This window comes from Physeter macrocephalus, unplaced genomic scaffold (assembly GCF_002837175.3).
Source record: "Physeter macrocephalus isolate SW-GA unplaced genomic scaffold, ASM283717v5 random_105, whole genome shotgun sequence".
NCBI classification, from domain to species: domain Eukaryota; kingdom Metazoa; phylum Chordata; class Mammalia; order Artiodactyla; family Physeteridae; genus Physeter; species Physeter macrocephalus.
In genome coordinates, this window is record NW_021145394.1 from 103201 (window position 1) to 125000 (window position 21800).

The 21800-nt window shown below is 53.7% G+C and overlaps 1 protein-coding gene and 1 pseudogene across 1 annotated transcript; both read right to left on the reverse strand.

Moving 5' to 3' along the window:
• Window positions 1-38: 38 nt before the first annotated feature.
• RAB40C (RAB40C, member RAS oncogene family) lies at window positions 39-12883 on the reverse strand (the record flags this gene model as incomplete). The annotated part of the gene is made up of 5 exons (XM_028484038.2): window positions 39-1958; window positions 2488-2710; window positions 2995-3072; window positions 12277-12337; window positions 12823-12883. Coding segments are annotated over 5 exons (704 nt in total), but the record flags the coding sequence as incomplete, so codon positions are not given.
• LOC102982698 (protein TFG-like) lies at window positions 5109-7710 on the reverse strand (annotated as a pseudogene).
• Window positions 12884-21800: the final 8917 nt, after the last annotated feature.

Here is a 21800-nt window from a genome sequence, read left to right on the forward strand (position 1 = left end):
TCAGCCCAGTGGGTTAAAGCCAGACTTTCATTCACTCACAACGCAGCCTGGAGGCCAGAGCTGAATTATGTTTACTGTACAAAGAAAATAAAACTGTCCAAAACGAGCCCAGGAATAGTGCAAGTGTGGACAGCAGCAAAGGGTAGTGTTGATATGGTGAATGCAGGATCGTCCGTTTCCTCAAAACAATGTCCAAAAGAAGCGGCTCCTGCTGGCAGGACAGGATGGGTGGGGCCTCCTCTGCCCACACAACCCTGCTGGCAGCCAGGCCTCAGCCAGGATCCTGCTCACAGGCACTGCAGCCCCTCCCCACCTCACCTCCCATAGCAGCCCTCGGGGCACCCACCACAGAACAGTCCCGAGCAAGGGGGTCACAGGCCAGGGAGGGGCCCGTGGGCAGGAGGTAGAGTTGAGCACCAGTGTGACCTGTGGCCACGTCACCAGCCAGGTGGACGGAAGGAGGCCAGGCCTCCAGCTCAGGCTGGCTGGTGGGTCCTCGAGGAGGGGCTCAGCGTCCACCACTAAGAAACGGGTGAGAAAGGTTTTGGTGACGTGTCACCTCACAGAGGGGTGAAACTGGGTGAGGAGCAGCTATGGGATCACACCCAAGGTCAGAAGACAGAAGCTGGCCAGAGAAGGGTCTAGACACCCCAGGAGGCAAGTGGGGAAGGCTCAGTCCAGACTTGCCCAGGGCCTGGTGGCCCCAGTGAGCACTGTCTACAAATAGCTCTGTGTCAACTCGGAGAGACGCTGAGCCAATTTCATGCAGCAACAGATGTAAACGGAACCGAAGGTGCAGAATCACAGAAGGAAGGTTGATGGCTCCCACGTGGGGAGAGAGGGAGCTGGGGAGGGACGTGGGGGGTGCACCCCGCTTCCCTTCCCCTTTTCCAAGCAACGTGGGAACCTGCAAGTCGCCCCTGGCTCTGAACCCGTAGCTCTATGACACACACGGATGTCATTCAGGAAGGCTGGCGGGAGCCCTGGAAACTGCAGCTCCACCACCCAGACTACTGGGGCCCCCGCATCCTCAGCACATGGCGGGCACACTGACCACCATGCTCAGAAAGGCCGACGCATGTAGCTGGGGAGTCCAAGATTGCTGCCCAAAGCTTCCACATGTTCTCCACTGGCCCCCACACAGCCCATAGCCCCATGTGAAGTGTTATGTGAATTCAGATTCAAGCCTTGATGGTGGATTCTTTCCCATCTTTGCCTCCAACACCTCCTCTCTCCCAATGTCCCAAAGCTCGTCCCCTCAGCTGTCATGGGTTCACGGTGTGGTTGCACGGAGGCTTCCTTGCTGGTCCTTTAAAATTGTATAAAAGGGGTGAACCATCTTTTACATAAATAAGAAAGGGAACCTGGTCTCCCAGTCCCCAGGGACAGCCCCCTCAAGGCTGGGGCCAGGCAGAGCCGCCTCCGGGGGTCTTCTCAGCCACACCTCGGGGTCCTGGGCGTGATCTGCCACCATCCCAGCAGCATGGCCCTCCACTGTCCTGTGGAGCTGGTCTGGCTGAGACCACCAGCCTACTAGGGGCATCCCCACACTTCCCAGGAGGGACTGTGTGGCCAAAGTTTTCCCTGCACACAGCGCTGGGCCCAGCGCCCGGCCGGGAGCACTCCCCAAGCGTGAGCCCTCCCAGAGTGCATCTGGATGGGGCATGGCCTGCCGAGCTAGGAGATCTTGCAGTTGCTCCGCGAGCAGTTCTGGGGTGGGCTCTGGGGTGGTCGGATGGACTTGGACCGCTTGAGGCTGTTGCCCTTGCTGCCGCCGCCCCCTGCTCCAGTAGCCAGTGAGTAGGAGCGCCCGTGCATCATAACAGCGTTCATGCCATTGGCCATCGAGAAGGACTTGAGGTGGCTCTTGATGGTGACAGGAAGCGGGAGCTTGTCGATGAGGTGCACGGGGGTGCAGGAAACGATGGCCCGGCAGCAGAGGTCCTGCAGACTGAACACTACAGGTGGGGGTCAGAAGATGGGGGGGCGGGGTCAGACCGTGGGGAGGGGGATCAGACCATGGGGAGGTGGGCGTGAGGCGCGGGGAGATCTCGGTGGCCAGTGGCAATCTCTCCAGCAGGTAAGCACAAGTGACGCCTAGAGGGGGCTGGGGATTGGGGAGGTCTGCAAAGCTCCCAGGGTTCCTGAACCAGAACACCCCCGGACCCTGCCCCTGCCCCAGGCATGCAGAGAGCAGCCACCGGACGCCCTGCTCCCGTTTCATCCCTGGAGCCACGGCACACTGAGAGGTGCCCTGGGAGACCCAGCAGGGCTCGGCGGTTAGACCTCCAGCCCCTCAGCCTCGGCGACTACTGAGATTCCCTGGTCGCCTTGGCAGCTCTGCTCTAGTGGGACTGCTGAGTCCAAGGGCCTGGGAGGCAGAGCCTGGAACCTGTCCGCCTGCTGGGGGTGGGACAGGTCACAGCCCCGCCCCTCCTGAGCCACACCCCCAGCCCCACAACCGGCCCCGCTGGGCACACTCCTCACCTCGGTTGGGCCTCCAGATCTTCTCCATGCCGTGCCGCATAAGCACGATGCGGGACAGTTCGGTGAAGGACTCGATGACGTTGAAGTTGCACAGTGGGCTGACCTCGAAGAAGGTCATGCAGTTCTTCTCCGCGTAGGCACGCGCCTGCTCTGTCGGGACTTGCCGCTTGAAGGCCAGGTGCAGCCGGTTCCCAACCAGGATCCGGGGGACCCCGGGTGCGTGCTAGGTAGCGCACAGGACTCAGCAGAGGCATGAACGTGGGACGCCCCCTCTCTGTGCTGCCCCACCCCGGGGGGCCCTCTGTCGCTTCTGTGATGAGGTGGGGCTCCTTGGGGCACAGGACCCCACTGGGAGAGTGCCATAGCAGTCAGTGCATGAGAAGATGCAGAGCTGGGGCACAGGAGGGGCTGAAGATGGGGGTAACAGAGTCTCCTCATGGGGGATGGGAGCGCACATGCTGGGGAGGGGGTGACCCTGGAAGGGGGTGTCCACAGGAGCACACCTACCTCATCGATCTCCTTGATCCACCGGTCAATGCCGTCGAAGGACCAGCGGTTGGTGATGTCATACACCAGAAGGATCCCCTGCAAGGGAAACGCAGGCATTAGGAGGCCGAGGGGCCACCCGGATGTAAGGGGTCTTGTTCAGGTTTGGCCCTACACCGCTCCCTCCCAGCACAGGCAGGGCCAGGGACACTGGGGCACCAGCCAAACAGCTGTCAGGTGGACCATACAGTTTACTCAACAGGAGGCATCGTGGGAAATGTGCTTTGAGCTTTCCTCTTGCGTTTCAGGGTGGCTCTGTGCACAGGGCTCAGGTAGCCCTGTCCCTGTCTCCTCACCGTGGGCCTGGCCCCGTGGCCCTGGACGCTGTCCGTGTGTGGGGGCCGCCTGACTGTCAGGAATCTCATGGACTCAATACTGCCTCCTCCCTCCCCTTGAGGACTCAGTTGGGGTAGAACTGGCATTTTTTCAGTGTCTTTCCTCCAAGCACGTTGTATTACCCTGTGATCATTTAAAAGTCATTCGACCTAAGACAGGTGCACACAGGACTACATATGGTGAGGGGCTGTATCGCCACACTACCCAGCAGTGCATTCTTCCCGGGGGGGCACCGAGCAGAGGTGTTTCTGAGTTTTCCAACCCATACTTGCTGAGGACTCCAGTCACTCTGGCAGCTGCCTCCACAAGCCACACAGAGGATTTGCTGCAGGGACTTTCCTGTCACGTTCCTTAGAGACCAATTACTCCATCTGCCCAGCTCTCCTTGTCATCTGTGCCTGGTACATCTCAGCGGGGACCTGTCACGAGCCTCAGGAAGGCAACTCCAGCAAGTGAGTGTGGCCCCCAAGCCCACTGCCTCTGGCCTTACATCCCACCCTGAAGCAGTCTCCGCCAGAACCCAACCCCAAGCAGGACTCACACCCCTCCCCATCCCAGGAAGTCTTCATTCAGCCCACGTCTCTATCACACACAGGGAAGGAGAAAAGTGCATCTGAGATGGAAGGAACAGGGCACCCTCCATCTCAAAATGAGGAATTTTAAAGCCTTTCCCCTTAAAAATGTCCTTCAAATTCCAGAAGATGAAGTCCTGTTAAGACAAAGGTTGAGATTACTTTAACCCATCCTGGTGGCTGCTGCTCCCTGGATGGAAAGTCTTGCGCAGAGCAGGGCGGAGCTGCCTGCTAGGGAGGAATGCCAGGCCTGGAGGGGAATCAGTTGCTGTGGTGGTCGACAGAGTACACTGACAAGGAATTCATCCTGTTCCTGGGGGCACAGGGACCAAAGCCCTCTCCCTTGGTGTTGGGATGGGGGTAGAGCCACCCGCCTTCCAACTCGGAAACTCCCTTCTAAAAAATAATTGAGGACGTATCTAAAGACCCAGCCTTGCCGGATGCTCCTCATGGCATCGCTCGTAAGACAAAGATCAGGAAACAAACTAAACGTGCGGCCCCCAGGGCTGCTGAGCAGTCCAGCGAAGTGCAGACTCCCCTGGCAGGCAGGCAGGCGATTAAAGTAAGGATTCACTTGAGAGCACCTGTGCTGATCACATGCATAACAGACTGCAAGGCGACAAACACAGATCCCAAACGTTACATACAGGGCAGTTTTTTTAAAAATACAAGTATAGGGGCTTCCCTGGTGGCGCAGTGGTTAAGAATCCACCTGCCAATGCAGGGGACACGGGTTCGAGCCCTGGTCCGGGAAGATCCCACATGCCGCGGAGCAGCTAAGCCCGTGCGCCACAACTACTGAAGTCCACGTGCCTAGAGCCTGTGTTCTGCAATGAGAAGCCACCACAATGAGAAGCCTGCACCCTGCAACAAAGAGTAGCCCCCGCTCACTGCAACTAGAAAAAGACCGCGTGCAGCAGCGAAGACCCGATGCAGCCAAAAATTAAATAAATGAATAAATTAAAAAAAAAAACAACAACAAGGGCTTCCCTGGTGGCGCAGTGATTGAGAGTCCGCCTGCCGATGCAGGGGACACAGGTTCGTGCCCCGGTCCGGGAAGATCCCCCTTGCCACGGAGCGGCTAGGCCCGTGAGCCATGGCCGCTGAGCCTGCGCGTCTGGAGCCTGTGCTCCGCGATGGGAGAGGCCACAACAGTGAGAGGCCCGCGTACCGCAAAAAAAAAAAAAAAAAAAAAAAAAAAAACAAGTATAAACACTCCACACACCACACAGAAAAGGTTTCTATGGACGTGACCACACATGGAAGGGCTGGACGGGGACTTACTTTCTTGCTTATGCTTCCTATGTAATGTTTATTAATTTTTTTATTTTTTGGATTCTATCACCTTTATTAACCTACCAATGTTACATTTTATACATAATATCTAGTTGTGTTCTCAAAGGGATCTACTTTAGGGGACTTCCCTGGCGGTCCAGTGGTTAAGACTGCACTTCCATTGCAGGGGGCGTGGGTTCAATCTCTGGTCAGGGAACTAAGACCCCACATGCCGTGCGGTGGGGGGAAAAAGAAAAAAAGTATCTACTTTAGTACATCGTGTTAATAGTAAAAAGCCAAGAAGATGGATGAACTTCAACCTAGCATTTTTAAAAAAATAAATTTATTTATTATTTTTTGCTGCTTTGGCTCTTCGTTGCTGCATGCGGGCTTTCTCCAGTTGTGGTGAGTGGGGGCTACTCTTCGTTGCGGTGCACAGGCTTCTCATTGTGGTGGCTTCTCTTGCTTCGGAACACAGGCTCTAGGTGCACGGGCGTCAGCAGTTGTGTCTCCTGGGCTCTAGAGCGCAGGCTCAGTAGTCCTGGTGCATGGGCTTAGTTGCTCCGCAGCATGTGGGATCTTCCTGGACCAGGGCTCAAACCCGTGTCCCCTGAATTGGCAGGCGGATTCTTAACCACTGCACCACCAGGGAAGTCCCCAACCTAGCATTTTAATATCCTCTGGACAAGGCAAGCTAGAAAAGTCAATCATGTAAGAGTAGTGTTCCAAAATGACTAGGAAGCTGCTACTTTTAAGCAGGGGAGGAAAAAAACCTTTCATTTTGGTCTTTTATTTCCCCAGCAAATTGTACTTTCAATTAACAGCAACAATGATATCATTAAAAAATGCTCTGCTTTTAAAATTTCTGTACTTCAGTACGAATTAAAATAGTAGTACTGGAGTCTTTTGGGAGTGTAACTGAGCCTCTTTATCGATAACCTGGTCCAGGTTGGGTATAGCCCTAACCGAAGGGAGGACGGCTACGTGCATAAGGATTAGACCCACTTGGTATTTCCAGGAGGTAGAGTGAAACCTGGTCTTGGTTGACAGGACCCGGGTTGGCTTGGAGCCATACTGGGTTGTAAGGCAGGGGCCACAGTGTAATTAGTGGGCTGTAAGTCTATGGAGGGTGGGTAACTGCTCGCCTGGTACTGCTGAGCCGGGTGAGCAGGCAAGTTGCTGAGACTGACCAGAAACGCCAGGAGCCGGTGCCTGAGAAGTTGGTTGCCGGCCATGTCGCTGGAACTGCTGAGGCTGTTGAGGTGCATTTGGCCGATACAGCCTACATACTGAATACCATTCTGCTGTAGTGGCTGGGAGGTGCCTGTGGCTGCTGAGTGCCATGGCTGGCCTGCTGCAGGTACTGCTGGCACATCTGACCTTCACTCTGACCTGCTCGAGTCTGAGCTCCTGTACATGGTGGCTGCTGTGGCTGAATTCCTGGTGGGTAAGCTGCGGAGGAGGAAGCAATGCTGTTGCGAGTTCCTGAACAGTCTTCTTTCTGCAGGAGCACTGGGTGGCCCTGAAACCTGATCATCTGTTAAGCCGAACACTGACAGGACATTTTTATTGATTTCACCTTGTTTTTTTTTTCCCCCTTAGATATTTATTTATTTAATTTATTTATTTGGCCATGCCAGGTCTTAGCTGCAGCATATTTTTGTGGAAACTAATGCCTGTGGCTGGCGATTTTTAGTTTGGCCGGTCAAAAGGTTAATTCTGTTATTTCACTAACACTTCGCAGGTTATCACATTCAACAGTTACACCTGACACGAGTAAAGTCCTCTAATTTTCGAGAAATGTTGTCTTCGATCCACTTTTCTGCAGAAGCAAAGGAGTTTCATTTTCACTTTCCGTATCAGAATCAATCACTAAGGTTTTTTCTCTTTTTGTTGGTCTACTATTCACATCGTCTGAATCAGAACTATATTCTGAAGACCTATCATCTTCTGAGACACTAGTGTATATGTCGCTTGGACAATCAGAGAAAGCATCTGCATAAAATTCACCGAAATAGTCTACTTCACTCAAAATTTCGCGATGCGTCATTTTTGAAAATTTTACATTTATAATATACACAAGGTTGGAACAAAAACCTAACGGAGCAAAATATGAATGATAACGACAATCGTAAGTTGTATAATGAACCCACGATCAATTTTAAGCTCTAACAACTTTGCATGGTGATGTTAATTGTATCACTCTCTAAAAACATATTGATGCATCTCCGGTCAATAATGTGTTAACCGCTTGACCACCAAGGAAGTCCCTCACCTTGGTTTTTGAAAGGATCAAAAGCCGACATACTTGGGCTCCCCTGGTGGCGCAGTGGTTGAGAGTCCGCCTGCCGATGCAGGGGACACGGGTTCGTGCCCCGGTCCGGGAGGATCCCACATGCCGCGGAGCGGCTGGGCCCGTGAGCCGTGGCCGCTGAGCCTGCACGTCCGGAGCCTGCGCTCCGCAACGGGAGAGGCCACAACAGTGAGAGGCCCGCGTACCACAAAAAAAAAAAAAAAAAAAAAAAAGCTAACTTACTTCCTGCCATAACCTGAGTAGACTGTTTTCCAGAAGAATCAGAGGCAGCAGGCATTTTTTTTTTTTTTTTAATGTCCTTTTCTAGCAGCAGGCTTTTCTTTCCTACCATTCACAGTACCATTTTCAGGAATGTTGGTGGACGGTCCTGGTCCTCCAGGTGGTTCCAAGCTATCCAATAAGTGATTCACTTTATTTAGAAGTTCTATCAGTTCTCCATGAAGATATTTCACCTGACTTGATTCAAGGGGTGTTGGTTGGCAGTTAACAAATAATGTCGGTTTCAGTATCCTACTACACTGAATAGCAAAGGAAAGGTCAGAACTATCAAAAACTGTTATAAGGGGCTTCCCTGGTGGCGCAGTGGTTGAGGGTCCGCCTGCCGATGCAGGGGACACGGGTTCGTGCCCCGGTCCGGGAGGATCCCACATGCCACGGAGCGGCTGGGCCCGTGAGCCATGGCCGCTGAGCCTGCACGTCCGGAGCCTGTGCTCCGCAACGGGAGAGGCCACAACGGTGAGAGGCCCGCATACTGCAAAAAACAAAAACAAAAAACTGTTATAAGATCTCCATCTTCATGTTTATATTTACTGTAATTCCATCATTACTCAGAAGTTTTCCTCTGAAGAGTCGCTGCATCATTAGCACTAATTCATCATAAGTATTATCTTCCTTATGAATGGGAATTCGCTGAATATCCTCCCCAAGTTGAGCTTTGATGATTAGCTTCCCACTCAGATTCAACTGCCCAATCATGGTGGACTTCAGGATGTTCTATATATAAAAGTCTAGAGAAAGATGGTTTGTCCAGGTCACTGCTGCCGCCCCTCCACAGGTCTCCGCTATTGGGTCGGTGCGAGGCTGCCACTGCTGGACTCTGGGGCATTGGGGGAAGGCTGTGGTCACAGCCCACCTGGTCGCCCTCCCCAGGGCCGCCGCATCTTGCTGGCAGGCTCTTACGGGCCCCGGCCAATCACACAGACCCACCAAGCCTAGCGAAAGCTCGGGCCAGTACTGGCAGGTGGGGAAAGAAGAGGGGTGGGCCTAAAAGCTCAAGAAAATGAGGAGAAGCCCATTTCTTGGGTTCAGGCTTCAACTGCACCCTGAGGCTGTCGAGGAGCCTGCCCCTGGCTGCTCCCCCTGACTGGCACCAGCCTCTGCCCACCACCAACAACCACCACTTAAGACAGGGCAGGGTGATGACAGAGAGGTCACAGGAGGAAGGACACAGAGCTGGTCACACTGCAGACAGGGACCAAAGTGATCATGGGCTTGGCAGGGAAAAACACCTAGGGTCGACCACAGGTGGGATAGCTGAGAAACCAAAATGAGGCTCCTGGTTACCAGGACCACCCCCTCAAAGGACTCCAGAATCAGCTGTGTATCTCAAAGAGCCAGAGGAAGGGCAAAGAGATTCTCACTATATTTCTTTTCTTTTTTTTTTTTTTTTTTGCTTAGCTTTTTAAAAGTTAGTAAGTACTCTAGGGTATAAATAGAAGCTCTGGTCCCTTAACCCTCCCAGGAATCGCCTGTCTTTCAAGCATCTCCCAGGCGTTTCCTAACCCAGACTGGGTCATGGTGCAAACCGCCTGGCACCCGCAGGGCCCCTTCCCCACAGCAGCCAGCACCTCATGCCAGGCTCATCAGCTAGCACTGCTGTTGGGTCTCAGGTAATGCACCTAATTTTATTACAAACATCAGCTATGAACCTCTGAGTACATGCATATAACTCGAGCTATAGGAGAGAATCTCTGGATGTGGAGCTTGGGCCTAGGAGTGCGCACCCTTATTGTTGCCAAGGTGATTTATTGAGCTTATACACCAAAAAACGCACAGGTTTTAGGTATGAACAGTTTTATGGCTTTGGACACATATATATACCTGCACAATCACCACCCCAACTAAAGCACAGAGGTGCGGTTTTTAATTAAGTTAGTTTTGGAGTGAGTAATGCATTTGTGTGGTAAAGCTGCCAAGGAACCAGAGGCTGTGGCTGAACACACCTGCCCACGCTCATATGCATGGGCTCTGCCCAGAAGCCAGCTCACTGACAAGGGGAGCAGCCGTCAAAGCTGCTGACCCATAGCGCCCCACCCAGGTGGGGCCAAGTGGCAGGCTGGTGTCCTAGTCAGCACTCGCTGGATGGTAAGCACGCACCCAGACCACTCTCCACGAGAAACCCGAAACCCTCCCTCCAGGAGACCAGTGCCTGACTGAGCTCCCCCTGGTCCTAATCCAGCTGACCCCAAACCCCAACTAAACAGGACGTCGCCCACCCCTGGCTCCCTCCACACGCGCAGCCCCGGGGGAACTGGCGCAGGGGACCGCTCTCCCCCTGAGCGGGAAGCATGGACCTCCTGGGCCACGAGTGGCCACCTCAGACCTCGGCAACAGAAAACAAGGGCCACAAGACAGAGAGGGCCAGGGGTTGGTCGGTGGCTCTGTGGCCTGGGCCCTGAGAGATCTGTAAGGCCTCTCTGTTCTTAACCGAGGGTAGGAGGGTGACAGGAAAAACAAGACTTGGGAAGACAGTTATGCCAGTCTGCACCATCGGGCCGCACAAAGCCATGCTGATGCCAACTCTGGAAAACACCAACCAGGCAGGATGGAAACAGGAAAGGCGAAGCACTACTGTTTAGGTAGGAGCACCCACGGTCAGCTTTGCGGCCAAAAACCACCTATCCACCCACCATCCTGGCCCGAGATGCGCACTCAGAATGTTCAACTGGCTCCTCCAGCCCAGAAGCAACAAGAACCTCTGGAATTAGCACAGAATTAAGCGCAAGCAACGACACATACACACTGCTGATTGCTCTGGAGAGGATGTGGACGTGGTAAAGGTGTTCCCTTCCCCAAAGCGCGTGCTCTGGCAAACGCCCAGGTTCTCAGGCGTGCCCTTCTGTCCCGCTCCGTGTTCACATCCGAGCAAGCAGACATCTGAGCCAGTTCAGGTTCAGTCTCCCAGGACCTTCCTTGGTATTTCCCAATCGCCCAATTATCATAACCCAAAGTAACTACTCCCCTTATCTCTTCCTTTTCTTTTTTTATCGAAAAAGTAACAATGTGGGTGCCATAAAAAACTGGGAAACATTCAAAAGCAAAGGGAAGACAACAGAACTCATCAGTAATCCCATGGTCCAGAAATAATGAACACCTCCCCTCGGAACATGGCTTCCTCACTTCCTTGTATGTATGAATCATTGTCAGGGTCCCTCCTCTACAGAAGGTGGCCCGCGGGACACACTCCTTGGTGCTCAAGCACTCCCCGTGCGTCCTCTGAGGGCCCGGCTGTGAGGGCCTTGTCCTTCCTTAACCTCACATCCGGTACCGTCCACACCTGAGGGCTGCTGTCCCTGACCACCCAGCACCAGCTGCTCCAGGTGGAACTGCCAGGTTAAGCACCACCTCTGCGGCCCCTCACACCAGGCACACACTGGGGGGTGGAGCCAGTGGACAGGCAGCACCACCGCAGGACGGAGCCTCTGAGCCCAGCCTGAGGGTCCTCCACCCACATTCACACCTCAGCAGGGAGGGAGGCGCTCTCACCACCCACCCCTGAGCAGACGTCTCCGGCTCAGGATGGGGAGCCTGGTCACCTGAAGACACCATCGATTCCTGCTCACCAGGCAGAAAGGACGCCCAGGGCTCCCCACTACCCAGGCCAGATTGAAGGGGTGACAGGCCCCACACAGCCAGAGGCCCTGACACGGGCCCATGGGCCCCCTGGTGGAGCACCCTGTCTGGGGAGAATGGTTGGACAGGGCTGACTGAGGGCTCTCCTCAGCAATTCCAGAAGCCCAAGGGGTCATGGCCCCACCCTGCACAGACAGGGCTGGTCTTGAATCCAGTCCCCTCATGCTGAAGCAGTGAGTGGGTAGCTGGTCTATTCACACAACTGCTTCTTCCCCTCCTTCCAGCCTTGAATCACACACAGACCCAGTCAGCATGCAAGCCCATCGTAGGGAGCCCAGGAGACACAGAGAGGGACGAGCAAGTCCCCAGGCTCCCCAGCGAGCCCCCTCGCCCCTGCGCAGGCCACAGCTTAGGTGCTCTTCCAGGGCAGGCCCCGCCCGGGACAGCCCCCATCTCGGCTCCCTGCTAATGCCCTGCCCTTTAGGACCTGAGGCAGCCCCTCCCACGGCGGCTCCAGCTCCCAGTCCCGCGGTCTGATGAGTGATCCAGACCGGCTCGCCCTGGGAGCTCCAGCAGCCTCCTCACTCAGCACAGGGAGGAGTCACCCCTGGTGAACCAGGTGATGGGGGACCTCTCCACAGTACGGGGTTCCCACACACCACCCGCAGCAGCTCTGGGCAGTGAGGGCCACAGGAGCTTGTGGGGCCCTGGCACCCTCTGAAGGCTGAGGCCCCTCCACTCAGGGGCATCCTTGTTTGGGCTCCTGGATGGAAGGCTGATGTTCAAACGTAAAACTTACTTGGAAAGAACCCTGCACATGGTGTCTGACAGCACCGCATGTGTGAGGAGAGCAGCCCCTCTGGAGAACAGCCTCAGAAGCACCGCTGGTCTTACCTGTGCGCCCCTGGAGTAGGACCTGAAGATGGTGCAGAACCTGCCCTGGCCCGATGTGTCCCTGAAACAAAGGGGGTTGGGGATGCGGCCCGTGGGACCCCAGCATGCACAACATGACCCCCTCCTACTCTGCTGCACATGCTGGCCAACTTCATGGGCCTGGGCACCCCAGGAGACTGCCCTGCGGGGCTGGAGAACCCCAAACCTGGAGGAACTTACATCTCAACTTTGAGGTTCTGGAAATGCCCTTAACGTGGAGCCCAGTAAAGGGTGAGGCGAGAGGGGCTGTGGCCCCTGTGGAAGTGAGTCTTTGTGGGCAAAGAGAGCTGGGCTCTGCCCGAACAAGCAGCCCTGGGCCTTCTGGTTTCTGCATCACGTTCCAGCCCATGTTTACACAGGGGCGGTATCAACAGCTAGTCTACTGACACGTAAACAGGGCGCCTTCCAGTCTCTTTAAGGATTCCTGAGTCACTTCACTTGGCTTCCTGGCCCGCGCAACAACTGAAGTGTGGCAGCCAGGCACCTTGGCCGCACAGCCCGACTCACCAGAGTTCCAGCTTGACCCGCCGGCCGTCCAGCAGGATGGTGGTGGTCTTGTAGTCGATCCCTGCAAGGAAGCAGAGGGTGTCTGAAGGACCCACCTGGCCAGGGCCCAGTCTCTGAAGCCAAGTGGAAGTGTGGCTCCAGCCCAGGGAGCCCAGCGAACCCAGCTGGCCACCCTCCTGTCACCCCAGAGGCCCAAGCCGGGTACCAATGGCACCGGCCAAAGGGAGGGCAGCTGGTCTCAGCATCGGCCCACGTCATGTGCTTCTCAAAGCTAATGGGTTTGCTGAGTTCTTGGGTTCACCGCAGCTCCCAGGTACTGACAACGGGAGCGTGCTTGGAGCATGATTTAGTAGTACAGTAACGTCTAAAATGCCATTTCTCTGGAGAGGTATCTGGAGAACCTCTGCTTGCCATGTCTTTCGTTGTTATTCTTTATACTTTTTAAAATTGAAGTATAGTTGAATTATGTTTCAGGTGTACCGCAAAGTGATTCAGCTATACATATATATCTATCCTTTTTCAGATTCTTTTCCATTATAGATTTATATAAGATATTGAATATAGTTCCCTATGTTACACAGTAGATCCTTGTTTATTATTTTTTTATACTTTTGAGCGAAAAAAGTCAGTCCAAGAAAGGTGGGTAGGAGCAGGGCCAGTGCTGGATGCATTACTGTAGATGTAAGATCTTCAACTGGTTTATGGGCCATCAGGAAACTTCCTAAAAGCTGTCTTTCCTCTTCTTCCCTTAAGCCTTAAAAATGTCATCAGCTTCTTGGCTGTTTATAACACTTGCTCTAAGAAGGCTTGGAAATGGGCATTTTTAATGCAGACACTGCTCTCACACATTGTATGTGCATGGGCAAAGCCAACCTCAGAGAGCTGCACGTGAAGCCTCTACCCCCAATGTCCTTCCATCTGGCTAACTTCTAACCATGTGTCAAAACCTGGCTCCCATCCATCAAAAGACACTCAACGGAATGAAAACACAATCCATGAAATGGGAGAGAATATTTGCAAATCACATATCTGATGAGGGACTGATATTCAGAAAATATGAAGTAATCCTACCACTCAACAACAACAAAAATCCAATTAGAAAATGGGCAAAAGACTTTCTCCAAAGAAGATATGCAAATAGCTAATAAGCACATGAAAGGATGCTCAACATCATTAACCAGTAGGGAAATGCAAATCAAAACCACATGAGGGTAAGCTGTGACGAAGTGAGAGAGTGCCAGGGACATATATGCACTACCAAATGTAAATTAGATAGCTAGTGGGAAGCTGCCGCATAGCACAGGGAGATCACCTCTGTGCTTTGTGACCATGAGAGGGGTAGGATAGGGAGGGTGGGAGGGAGGGAGACGCAAGAGGGAAGAGATATGGGAACATATGTATATGTATAACTGATTCACATTGTTGTAAAGGAGAAACTAACACACTATTGTAAAACAGTTATACCCCAATAAAGATGTTAAAAAAATAAAAATAAAAATAAATAAAAGCATAGAGAGAATTCTCTTCTCATACCATATAAAATCACTGCCTAGACAAAAGGAGACTCTCATTTATGCAAAGCAAAGGACCAAACAGGTGCGTCCGGAGCCTGTGCTCCGCAACGGGAGAGGCCACAACAGCAAGAGGCCCGCGTACCGCAAAAAAACAAAACAAAACAAAAAAAACACATGAGAGGTACTTCCCTGGTGGCACAGTGGTTAAGAATCCACCTGCCAATGCAGGGGACACGGGTTCGAGCCCTGGTCCGGGAAGATCCCACATGCCGCGGAGCAACTAAGCCCGTGTGCCACAACTACTGAGCCTGCGCTCTAGAGTCCGCAAGCCACAACAACTGAGCCCGTGTGCTGCAAGTACCGAAGCCCACGCACCTAGAGCCCAAGCTCCGAAACAAGAGAAGCCACCGCAACGAGAAGCCCGTGCACCACAACGAAGAGTAGTCCCCGCTTGCTGCAACTGGAGAGAGCCTGCATGCAGCAATGAAGACCCAACAATGAAGACCCGCCACAGCCAAAAAATTAATTAATTAATTAACTAAAATAAAGGAAAAACCACATGAGATACCACATCACACCCATTAGATGGTTATTATCAAAAACCCAGAAAGTAAGCAGCATTGGTGAGGATGCGGAGAAATCGGAACCTTTGTGCACTGCTGGTGGGAATGGAAAATGGTGCAGACACCATGGAAAACAGTATAGCATTTCCTCAGAGAATTAAACACAGAATTACCACGTAATCCAGAAATTCCACTTCAGGTTTAGACCGCAAAGAAGTGAAAGCAGGAAATCGAACATGTATATATTTGCACATCCATGTTCACTGCAGTATTATTCGCAATAGTCAAAAGGTGGGCACAACCCAAGTGTCCAAAGATGGATGAAGTCCATCTGTACAACAAAATATTATTCCACCTTAAAAAGGAAGGAAAGGGACTTCCCTGGTGGCACAGTGGTTAAGCATCTGCTTGCCAATGCAGGGGGAACATGGGTTCGATCCCTGGTCCGGGAAGATCCCACATGCCGCAGAGCAACTAAGCCTGTGCGCCACAACTACTGAGCCTGTGCGCCACAACTACTGAGCCCACGCTCTAGAGCCTGCGCACCACAACTACTGAAGCCCACGCACCCTAGAATCCACACTCCAACTACTGAAGCCCGTGCACTCTAGGGCACGCATGCTGTAACTACCAAGCCCGCGTGCTGCAACTACAAAGCCTGCGTGCTGCAACTACTGAAGTCCACGCTCCTAGAGTCTGTGCTCTGCAACAAGAGAAGCCACCGCAATGAGAAGCCCACACGCCACAACGAAGAGGAGACCCCAGTCGATGCAACTAGAGAAAGCCCGTGCACAGCAACGAAGACCCAATGCAGCCAAAAATAAAAAAAATAATAATAAAATTTTTAAAAAGTAATAAATAAATTGGGCTCCCCTGGTGGCGCAGTGTTTGAGAGTCCGCCTGCCAATGCAGGGGAAGCGGGTTCGTGCCCTGGTCCGGGAAGATCCCACATGCCGTGGAGTGGCTGGGCCCGTGAGCCAGCTGGCTGCTGAGCCTGCGCGTCCGGAGCCTGTGCTCCGCAACGGGAGAGGCCACAACAGTGAGAGGCCCACGTACCGCAAAAAAAAAATAATAATAATGCTCTTGCTGTGTAGAATCTTTGAAAACTAGACCCATCCCACCTCACTTGTTAGCTTAAATCTGCCTAAATTAATCTAAACTAGCTAGATCAGAATCACTCTGGAGTCCTAAGGGTTTACTCTGTTCTTGCATCTTTAGGAAACATGTGATTCTCTTCTCCCACCTCTGAAAAATTTGAAGGTTCCACCAACACCTCCGCAACGGGAAAGGCCACAACAGTGAGAGGCCCACGTACCGCAAAAAAAAAATAATAATAATGATTAAAAAAATAAAAAGGAAGGAAAGTCTGACACATGCTACAACATGGATGAACCTTAAAGACATTATGCTCGGTAAAATAAGCCCTACACAAAAGGACAAATCCTGTATGATCCCTTCTATGAGGTCCCTAGAGCATCAGATTCAGAGACAGAAAGTAGATAGAGGTCGCCAGGGGCTGGAGAAGGGGGTGGGGAGTTAGTGCTTAGTGGGGACAGTTTCAGTTGGGAAGATGAGAAAGTTCTGGAGCTGATGGGGGTGCCACTGAACTGTACACGCAAAAATATTAAAAATGGTAAATTTTATGTTGTGTATATTTTGCCACATTTTTTTTTTAAGTGCAAGAAGATTCTCCTGCACATATTCTCAAGCTAAAGAAACACTCTTCAGGGAGGAATAGAACTCAGGCCGTCTCCACCGTCCTTCCTCTGCATCCACCCCTCCCCCCAACTGTCTGCTGATAACCCACTTCTTTGGGTGGAAACTCTTGGAATTCTCTGTCAAACAGGAAGCTCAGATTTGGCCCAGGACACCCTCCTTTCAGTCCTGGCTCTACAGCTGCTGTGAGCTGGGCCCCATGAGGACAGTGTTGGAAACAGCAACTTCCAGGAAGGCTGTGGATGGGGATGCCCATCCTCTATGTAATGTCACCTCCATGTGGTGGACCAGCCCAGCGGGCTCTGGCCATGGGGACTAGACACCCTCCGCCAAGGGCAGCCCCCATGAAAGGACCCCGACCGAGGTGGCACCATGGCCCAAGGGCCCAGCCTGGAGCTGCAGGAAGGAGCGGGCGCCCAGGAAGGGCCCAGGAGGAAGCAGGGCACAGGGAGCGGGGCTGCTGCCCTTGCCCGCCTCTGGGGAGGACGCCAGACTCTGCACACCGTGAGGCTTGCACAGCCGGGCGCCTTGCCCACCCACCACCTGTGCCTGACCGACCCCTTACTCATGACTTCAACTTCAGAAAGGATGACCAGTCCCCACTCTCCAGGGGCTCTGCTCAAAGCTCTGCCAAATGCCCGAGAGAGACCTGTGGAGACAGGCACTCAGAGCCAGGAGCGGGCACCACGGGGGGGTCAGCTCTGCTCTCCTCCCAGCACGCGCCCCCGCGCCTCCCACAGTCCAGCAGCTGGGTCAGAGGGCTCCTGGAGAACAGGGTTCCCAGGGAATGGGCCACTAAACCAGTGAGACTCCCACCCAGGAGCCCTCCCCACAGCGCGGCACTGGCACCCCCAGAAAGGCTGAGCAGCCTTGTGAGGGGACTGAGAGCAGTGGACGGCAGGTCCCCACAGCAGACAGCAGTGTCCAGCTGAGAATGGCCGGGGAGCCGGCTGTGCAGAAAACACGGACAGGCTGCAGGCTGACATACTCCCTCGGAGGTCAAAAAAAAAAATCTCAAGTAGGGGACTTCCCTGATGGTCCAGTGGTTAAGACTCCACACTTCCACTTCAGGGGGTGGGGGTTTGATCCCTGGTGGGGGAACTGAGATCCCACATGCTGTGCGGTGCAGCCAAAAAATTTAAAAAAACAAAACAAAAAAACTCACGTATATTTTTCATGCTTGCTCTGCCTCTCACCTGCCCACCTCCCAAATCTGGATAAAAATGTACCGTGTGCTGTATAAATTCATAGAAAATACTGAGACGGCAAGTCCAAAGAGAGGCCTGCCCGAAGAGGCAGCACCTCCTGTAGGCAAGGATGGTGCCAGCCGGACTCCACGGCTGAACCAGCTCCGACAGCTCTAAGGTCTCAATATCTGCTGTTGCAAAACTTCGATCACCTCTCCCTCACCTCACCCCAACCGTGCTCGAGAACATGAGGAACAGAGGTTTCATGGAAAGCATCTAACACCTTGTACAGCACAGGCATGACTGCTAAGAACACAAACCAGCTCTCAGGAGCTGGAGCAGTTGCCCGGTGCACAAGGGGGCGGGGGCAGCTCACACACGAGGAGGGGTCCCCAGGTGACCAGGCCTCAGGCTCTAGGACTGCAGACACTCCCTTGATGGACACAGGGCTTGGGAGGCCACCAGGGGCCAGAGTAGACCTCCTGTGTCCCCACTGGGGGCCGCCCAGCCACTTGGCCCCTGGCTCGGTGGTCCCTGCTGGCCCCTCACAGCCAGGCTTCAGGTCTCTGCACCTCCCAGACTGCCAGCCCCTCTCACCTGAGGTGTTCACGAGTTCTTAAGAAGGTCTTCCTACTGTTTCATGGGGCTTCTGAAAGGAGTGCAATTCACTTGACACAAGAGGCTTTTTAAACTTCTACTGTCCACCAGGCACCCAGCTGTCTCGGGCAGCACCCTGCCAGGACCTGCAGCCTGAGCATTCAGATTCCCACCGACGCGTCCCTGCTGGCTGAGTATTCACGGCGCAGCACCGGTGGCTCTCGCTCTGTGCCGAGACCCTGACCCGCCCCGCACAACGTGTGGGCCCCACCCTTACACCACGTTTTGCAGGGATGCTTCCACCTTGTGAATCACAGGAGATTGTGTCTTGTTTGTTCAGAATTTTAACGAGAATTGTTCACCATTTTGGAAAAAAAAATCACATCACCCACAGTAATACCTATACGAGGTACATTTTCCTCGTCACTTTCTCGCCATGTTCCTTGGGCTCCTTTTCTCCTGCATGGCCAGTCCTCCCTCAGGAGTCACACTTCCCACATCTGTTGGCACCAACTCAGAACAAAAGACCCCTAGAAAATTCATCTTCACTCCACCCCTAGGAAATTACAAGGTAATCAGGGCAAAGGGAACAAACCAAGTTAGTTCTCAGCTTCAGCTTGTGTGTACAAATCAAGACTGCAGATGTTTTAAAGCCTAGTTCTCCATCACTCCTAGGGAGCAGAAGCCGGTCAGAATGAAGACCATTAGGCACAGCCTGACTGACCCCCGGGTGGAGGCATTTCCCACGTACCTGTCCAGGCTCAACTCAGATCCACCTGCAGGGAATGGCGAGGAGGGACGTCCCACCACACAGCACATCCCCCAACCTCTCTTCTGTCTTTGTCTGTTCAGTCAGCACTAAGTGCCTAACCATCCAGCTACTTTCCAACAACATGAAAAGCCACAGGACAACTTGTTAAAAATTCGTAACAGGGCTTCCCTGGTGGCACAGTGGTTGAGAGTCCGCCTGCCAATGCAGGGGACACGGTTCGTGCCCCGGTCTGGGAAGATCCCACATGCCGCGGAGCGGCTAGGCCTGTGAGCCATGGCCGCTGAGCCTGCGCGTCTGGAGCCTGTGCGTCCGGAGCCTGTGCGTCCGGAGCATGTGCTCCACAACGGGAGAGGCCCGCGTACCGCAAAAAAAAAAAAAAATCATAACAAAGAACAAAAACTGAGTGATAAAAGACTGAGTTAGGAATGAAAGAGAAAATGTTAATCAATGCCTTCCTCTGCAGTATTAAATCCAGCACCTGAAACTGGCACGCAGCTCCCGGGCAGCGTGGCCCCAAGCACACGCCCTCCCAGGCAGCAGGGGAGCCTGCGGTTTCACGGCGGGGGCGGGCTGCAGACGCAGCTCGGTCCCCACGCTGGAGGAGCTGGTCTTCCAGTAGAGCTGACAGACCTCGCCTCCTGGACCCAGTCAGGCTCCCCATGCATTTCCAACACAAAGCCAACGCACAGCGTCAGGGCGCTGCTCCCAAACCCAAGACAGGCAGCCGCTGTTCTTAGTGTTACTCCTTAGGGAGGGAAAATAAGGTTTCGCCAAGTTCCCAGAGACAGACAAAAACAAAAAAATGTCTAGGTCCCCTTGGAATCAGAAAAAACTTCCAGTGACACAGGCAGACACACAGAAGTGTCTGGGCCCACACACTGCCGTGCAGGCAGCCCTAGGCTAAGCGGTCCTCCTGGACATGCCTGACCATCCTTTACACGTCCTCCCAAGGGGGAGGCCACAGCACAGGCCTCTGTCAAGGCCACACACCTCGCACCATGGCATGCGTGGAGACAGAGGAGGGTCTCAGAACAGTAGGTGGGCACAGGTCCCGCCTCCTGGCACTCCCACCCCAAACATGCCCCTCCCGAGGGTAGTGGGAGCTGAGACTGGCTTCTGACCCTTGGAATAGGGCCGAGTGACGACGTCCCCGCCGTGATCACGTTGCACAGGACTGTCCTGCTGCTCCGTGAAGCAAGCCGCGCCGGGGAGAGGCCCGTGGCCAGGAAGGAGGGTGGCCGGCTGCTTCCAACGACCACATGAGCTCGGAAGGGATTCCATCCCAGCCCACACCTGAGCACAGCCTGTGAGAGACAGAGGCCCTGTGAGGCCCGGCCAAGCCATGCCCAGATTCCTGACCCACAGGAACTGGACGTTAATAAGTAGGTGCTGTTTTAGGCCACTCAGTTTGTGGTATTTCTTGGTTGGGGTGAATTCCACAGACTGGGACTTGCAAACAGCAGACATTTATCTCCCACTGTCTGGAGACTGGGAGTCCAAGACCACAGCGGCTGCAGATTCTGTGCCTGGTGGGGCGGCTTACCACTGTGTCCTCAGGGGCAGAGGGGGCGAGGGAACTCTCCATGGTCTCTTTTACAAGGACAACAACGCGCCCTCCTGACCTGATCACCTCCTGAAGGCTCCACCTCCTAAGACCACCACCTGAAAGTCAGGTGTAAGTGTATGAATTTGGGGGGGACACACGTTCAGTCCACAGCAGTAACTAATCCTGGCAGCATCTTGCAGAAATGCAAACGTGCACTCCTCCGACGAGCCTGTAAAACCCTACCAACACAAAATAACTAAAAGAACCTTTCATCAGGCTGTGGTGCGAGAGTCCTAGTCCCTGGAACCTGGGGACATGCTTCCCACAGGGCAGAGGGGCTTTGCAGATGTGATGGGTTATAGGCCTCAAGAAGGGAGAGGACCCTAGGTTACCCGGGTGGGCCCAATGTCATCTGGAGCCCTCAGAGTGGGGACCCTTTGCCGGCGAGTCTGACAGATGAGACGGAAGGAGGGTCCTGACCTGGCTTTGGAGGTGGAGGAGGGGGACATGGTGAAGAGTGCAGGTGACCCTGAGAAGCTGGGACAGTCCTCTGTTCACAGCCAGCAAAGGAAGAGGGACCTTGGTCCTACACTGTGACTGATCACTACACCTACAAAACAGTAAGATGACGAGGTACAGCAGCAACAGAGAGAGAACGTCCCAGGGTAGCAGTAACCGATGGTATTCACCTCAGCATCGCTTTCTATTATAAACAGACTCAATACAGGCTAAAAATCCACCCACTGGGAGGATTTAACAGGAGGTGATCCACAGGATGGAATGCTGTATGGCCCTCAGCATGGCGAGGACGGAAGCAGGATATAGAGCGAACACGACTCTCATACCCTCCTGATGGGATAGAAACTGCAGGACTGCTCTGGACCACTGGGTGGTATCTACTAAGGCTGCACCTGCAGCCCAGCAATCCTACCCCTCACTGCTTCCCAGACAGAAACACAGACACTCACTCACCAAAAACACGTGTGAGAATTTTCACAGCAGCACTACTCAGAGTGACCCAAACACGGAAAGTCTCCCAAAGCCCATGTGCAGAGTAGATGAATACACTGCCGTCCTCATGCG